General features: G+C 39.1%; 1 protein-coding gene across 1 annotated transcript in view; it reads left to right on the top strand.

Moving 5' to 3' along the window:
* Positions 1 to 331: 331 nt before the first annotated feature.
* PRKCD (protein kinase C delta) overlaps positions 332 to 6,052 on the top strand; it is a 30,422-nt gene continuing 24,701 nt past the window's right edge. The window contains exons 1-2 of the mRNA XM_009278482.1: positions 332 to 446; positions 4,186 to 4,385. Coding sequence (XP_009276757.1) covers positions 332 to 446; positions 4,186 to 4,385 — 315 coding nt within the window. The remainder of the gene's footprint in view (positions 447 to 4,185; positions 4,386 to 6,052) is intronic.

The following is a 6,052-nucleotide window of genomic DNA, read 5'->3' on the forward strand; positions in this document are numbered from 1 at the left end:
ATGAACAGAGCCTCTGTGTTTAAAAATTGAGCAAGGTCTACGTCAAAGGCATAACTACTACTTACTTTTAACAGGATATGGTTAAAAGGGTGGATTAAATTCAGTCTTTGATTGTACATGTTACATTTTTTTGTTTCAGTACATGCCAGTTTTACTTCAGGTTCGCGGTCTCAAAGACACATTCAAGACTTGCAAACTTTAGAGGATGGTTTGTATCAGCTATGATGGCTGCTGAGAAATGTGTATCGCTTTCTTACAAGTCTCGACCAGGTCTTTTATTCTATGATTTTTATTTACTTCTTTCCACTTAGGCTGTGGATCATTGTGAGCAATGGCCCCCTTCTTACGGATATCTTTCAACTCATTTGAGCTGGGACCTGTGCAGAATCAAGGGGAACAATTACAGCCTTTCTGTGCTATCAAGATGAAGGAAGCATTGACTACAGGTGAGGTTACAAATGGTGATGCTTTTCTGAATATGACTAAGTTTTTGAGAACTACTGCAATCCCTCTTAGTCTGTGAATGGTAGTGAGTCCTGCTGTTCCTGTCATGCCCAGCACTTAAACGTGAGCTTTTCTTTCAGAATGGGAGAAATAACTATGACTTTTGTCTCTATCCCCACCTTAAAACAAGATTTCGTTATTAGTGCTTTCTTGTACTGCAGCCAGAGTGCTCAGCACTTGGTAGGGTGAAGTCTAAGCTTTCTAGTTTCTTACTTCACCATCAACTATTCACAAAATATGTGGTGAAGCAGCTGAAATGTCACTTTTGCATGGGTTAACATGTTGTGAATTTTGCATGACAAAGGTTTGCAAGGGTTAAAGCATTGTTCTTTCCAGTTCCGCAAGTGACAGACTGCCAGACTGCGCTTGCAGAAGCTGTGCAGGGGAGAGAGTGGTGTAGCGGAGTGCCATGAAGAGGGATCTGAACTGCAGCAAGTTTGAGAGAACCATCCTCAAGCACAGAGTAGTAAATGATCTTTATTGACTTGGAGGATAGGTAATAATGGGAAGTGTAGGTGGTTGTTGTTGTAGTAACTGAGGCATTTTTTGCTTGGAATGACTTGCACCCAAGGTCTTGTTAGCACCTCCCTGTTCAGCAGGCCCTCAGCTTTCAAAGACCGCTTCTTTACAGAAACTGGTCCAAAGGTTTATAATATTTTGTGACATTTAGCTAAAATAGACCACTGTAGCCAAACAGGATGAGAGGGAATTGCTGTACTGGGTTAGACCGCAGCCGTCTAATCCTGCATTATGGCTCTAGGGCTTCACAAAACATCAAAGAATGCAGGAAAGAGTGAATTTTCTTCTTCCTCACAACATGATTGGGCTTTCCCCTTATTGCTGAGGTAAAAGCTGCATTTAGACTTTAAACGCAAGGCGCAGTGCCCCTTCCAGAAAATATTGTCATTGAGCAAATGTGTTAAGCTCCAAAGAAGCAGTTTCCTAGTCTGTTGGGAGAACCTCTGAAGAAATGGTGTTGAACTGTTGCAGCTGCCAGAATGTGTGGAGAGATGGAAGTGGTCTAAATAAATTAACTTTTTTTTTTTCCAGCTGTCTCCTTTCGAGAAGTAGCACTTTGTCCCAATGTTTCTCCTCTTTGCTTGCATGTGTCTTTGAAGTACTAAAAAATGGGGGAGGAGTGTGCAGTGAACCTTGGAGCAGTGACTGACTGGGGTAATCAGGAAAAGAAATTGATGCTCCCGTTACTAGTTTGACAAGATCTGGAATAACTTTTGTTGGATTTGCAAGCTGGAACATGATCAAGGAAAAGCTTATTGTATAGGAAGAAGAAAATCATTTGCCTAATGATTAGGCATTAAGCCAATATGCAAACATGTAAAATGTTTTGAAGCCAGTAGTGTTAGCAGAGAAACAAAGGAGGCCTGAATACAGGAGCGGTAAGAACAGTGTTCTTCTTAAAGGCTGTTCTTTGCTAACACTTAAGTGTTCATTTGCAGGCAGGCAGCGTGATCCATGACAATCTTGGTTAGTATGATTTTAATTACAAAATCAGCACGGCCAGGCTGGAAGTTGTTGCCAGTAATTCAGATGACTTCTTTAAGTTTTACATAGGGTAAAAATGTATATAGTAACTGATCAAAGCAGATATTAATCGGGACGTGGGAGATAGTCCTGTGAACGGACTGAAATAGTTTTCTCCCCCTCTAAGAATCCTACAAAGAGTATTACCAACTCTTCTGTAAATGGCTGCTGCTTCTGCAAACCCTGAATTACTGTCAAAGATTCTCCAAATAGGTGCCATTTCTTATATTCCCAAGGATGCCTCCTGAAGCGTGCCTTTTTGATGAAGGGGTCTGACTTGAGCGATCCAAAGAATAGGCTAGTATAATAGCCTTGCTGTGCAGACAGCCTGCTTTTAATTTCCCCTCACCTTTATCATCTGTCCTAATAATCTCCAAATTGTGTTTTGTTTGAACATTCCCTATATATTTTCACCATAATATTTCCAAATTCCTCCATAGTTAAGAATACCAAGTACAGGGCCCTGGAAGTAGGTTTGCACTGCTAAGAATTTGAGTTTTTCTTTCTGCAGAGTTCCCCAAATTTGAGACAAAAGCTTTTGACTGAGTAGAGGAGGAATGCTCAGGTTCGCTTTGAAATGGAGGAGGTCCTCAGGTGGCTGTTTCTGAGCATTTCAGAATGCCCTTTGGCAAGCAGGCTTAGGTCTGCTTGTCAAAGTTGTAATTTATAATGCTGTTGTTGGCAGGCATTCCCTATTAAAGAAGTACAAGGACACTATTCGCTACTCTTGTCTGTGTAGCTCGGCACAATTGAGTGGAGTGCATTGAGCAAGTTATTAATGAATGAACACAAACTTTGCCTTGAGTTTCCAGGACGATTTTTAAAAAATAAGTATCTAACTTTTCCTTTGTCACAGTGAATGTAAATTCTATTGCTAATTTTAGGAGACAGACCACACTGCAGCTTCCTGGGGAAGGGTCCAACTGTTTAATCTGCTTTGCTACCACCTTGATGATGTAAGAACAGATTACACATTTAGGGGAAAAATGGATCATTCGGAGCTGGAGAGGCACTTAGAAAGCACTTTTATTGCAGCAAATGATCTTGATAAATAGCAGAAAGTGTGCAGAATGTACAAAATTATATCCAGTTACCTGAGCACAAATGGGGAATAATTGGCTTGGCAGCAAATCACAGAGAAAAACTGGGGAGGTGGCATTGTGTGCCAGAGTCACGCTGAAGAGCTGGATGTGGTCGCTTAGGAGGCAGTATCATTTTGGATGTGTTGATGGGACTACTAAGAGACCCAGATCTAGAAATAGGCTAAAGCTTGTTATAGATTGTGCAATCACCAGCTGTTTTCTGTGCCTGAGGTAAGGACAGGAAGAAATTAGCTTAACTGGTAGCAAGAGGGACTGAAGCTGTGTATTAGGAAGAAATCTATCTAATAAGAATAGTGAAGCACCACAAAACTCCTAGGGGTCTGCAGAGACGCTCTTATGGGAGGCTGGGTTAATATTACGGGGGAAAAAAAAGATGTTTTTGAGGCCCTTTCAGCCTTTTCCTTATTCTTTAACTACACAAGGTCTGCATGTGCTAGAGGGGACAGATAAGGCCTTGTAATATCCTTTAAAAAGTAGAAACAGTGGCAGAGACAGAGTACAATGCCAAGGAGAGTGACTTATGAACAGAAGTGAAATGTTGGGATAACTTGGAAGTAGATTAATGAAATGTGGAGCCTTTCATCTCTCAGCCACCAGTTTCAATTTAAATTGGGTCAGTGTAAGACGTATCTTAATTTATCTTATAGCAGTAGGTATTCACTATGATCAGACAACATGTCATGGAGATTGATATCAGAAAGCAGCCGTGCAAATATTCCCTGTCAAGTTGTGACTGACTAAACCAGCTTCTGAATTCCAGAACGGGATTTGTCCCTCTTGGTCTCTCTGGCTAAATGTTAACACCTTCACTGCCTTTGCATACCCTGTTTGTCAGCGTGAGCTTTGCCTTCCAAGTTATGAATGTTTGAACTGAACATTTAAACTTTGTCCCAACCATAGTACAAGAAATACTAAGTCTGCTTTTGGTTTCAGTACAAGGATTCTCTCTTTTTTTCATTTTGATGAGTTTAAGTACTAGATCTGCATTATTTGATTTTACAGTTTCTGTCCTTTTTTTTTTTTTTGTGGCTTTCAGAGAGAGGAAAAACTCTAGTTCAGAAGAAACCTACCATGTATCCAGAATGGAAATCAACTTTTGACGCCCACATTTATGAAGGACGGGTGATTCAGATTGTTCTCATGAAAGCAGCAGAAGAGCCATTATCTGAAGTGACTGTAGGTGTGTCGGTCCTGGCAGAACGGTGCAAGAAAGGCAACGGCAAAGCAGAATTCTGGGTAAGGAAAAAGATTAATTCCTTAAACTTGCTGACCTCGTTATGTTTCTTTCAAGCTGAACAGACGCCTTATGCCTTTTAAACTATGAGTGTTCGATCCCTTTAGAGTGTGTGGCAGGGCTTGCAAGACAATTATTTTAGCAGCATTTTTGAAGCAGATAATGTACAATCAAAGTTCAAGAAAGTGACAATAAAATCCATGGCATTACTGTTTGAAATAATGGCATATATCACATTGCCTATTTTATAAAGTCTAGCAGTTTTTATAGCAAATTGCAGATGTTTAAATTGGATCTGATCATTGTAATTCATCCAGAGAAAAAGAAAGGTGAAGCTTATTCCAAGGCATTTCTACTTAGAATTTCTAATTTTATTTATTTATCTTTACAATAAATTTTAGTTGGCTTGATACTGCTATAATGGGGATCTTTTAATCCCCGTTTTTGTTGTCCTGGTATCTTTTCTTGCCCCTGTGTCCCAAACAATTTTTCGTACGTGAAGTCAAGAGGTATGGCATCTTGCAGAGTGTCATTTGCTCCTGTATCATACTGAGTACAATTCTGAGAGTCAAACTCAGAAATATAACAGGGGAGGTAAAGTTAGAGTTTAATGTAGTTTTAAATTTAGAAATATACATTTAGTCTAAATGCTAGTAGTTATTAGTTGTCAAACGACATAAACACAAACAACAACTTTTAAATAATTGTATGCAAATTAATTTCAATTAGCACTGTAACCCTCAAATAAATATAAAATTAAAAATTAACCCTCAAATATAAAATTAAAAATATAAATAATTGGCAAATTAATTTCAATTAGCACTGTAACCCTCAAATAAATATAAAATTAAAAATATAAAAAAATTTTTATTTTGTACATCTAGAGAAGAGGGGAAAGTGAGAGAGGCAGGGAGGATCAAAAAGCTGAGCCCAGAAATCTGAAATACTGAACATATTGTTTTATTCATTTAGTTGATGTATTATAAGGAATTTTTAATGAATTAAGGGTTTAATGATCAGCATTGTCCCAGAGAACTCTATAAAATCTTGAAGCAACTCTAATTAGTGTCTTGAATATTCAAAATTTCTCCAAATGCAGAAATAAGATTCGGAGAGGAATATCAGGATATCCTATAATTTGGGTGAGAGCTGTCTAGCTAGGTGGATAGGTGCTATAAATAGTCTTGCCCATCATCCAGTTGCATGTAAAGCTGTACTCCAGACAGCTTGCCCAGAAATGGCATGTATTTGCTAATACAGGAACTGCCCGTCTCTGTATTTGGAGCACAGTAGTGCTAAGGAAATACTTGCTAAATGTGAGCAGGTCTCCTTAAAATCTCACACGTAGTCTTGTACTCAAAGCCTTCTGGAATGGAGTGTTGTTGAACTTGCCCAGAACATGAACCCTACAGGAGAAGACCTTTTCATTGGGTGGGCTAAAGCAGGATGAGCAGGTAGTAACAGATAGTTCCTGGTTACATCCAATTTGATGAGCATCTCGTTTCTCTCACAATTGGCAATGCTGATCCTTCCTTGGTAGGGGATGGATACACGAACTCTCTTCTGGTTATATGAATGCTTTTCCTGAATGCTGGATATGAACAGGAGGGAGTATCCAGTTGTTGCTTAGCTTAGTATGGGAATACTTTAAAAAAAAAAAACAACCCCT

This window comes from Aptenodytes forsteri, unplaced genomic scaffold (assembly GCF_000699145.1).
Source record: "Aptenodytes forsteri isolate BGI_AS27 unplaced genomic scaffold, ASM69914v1 Scaffold578, whole genome shotgun sequence".
Classification (NCBI taxonomy): Eukaryota; Metazoa; Chordata; class Aves; order Sphenisciformes; family Spheniscidae; genus Aptenodytes; species Aptenodytes forsteri.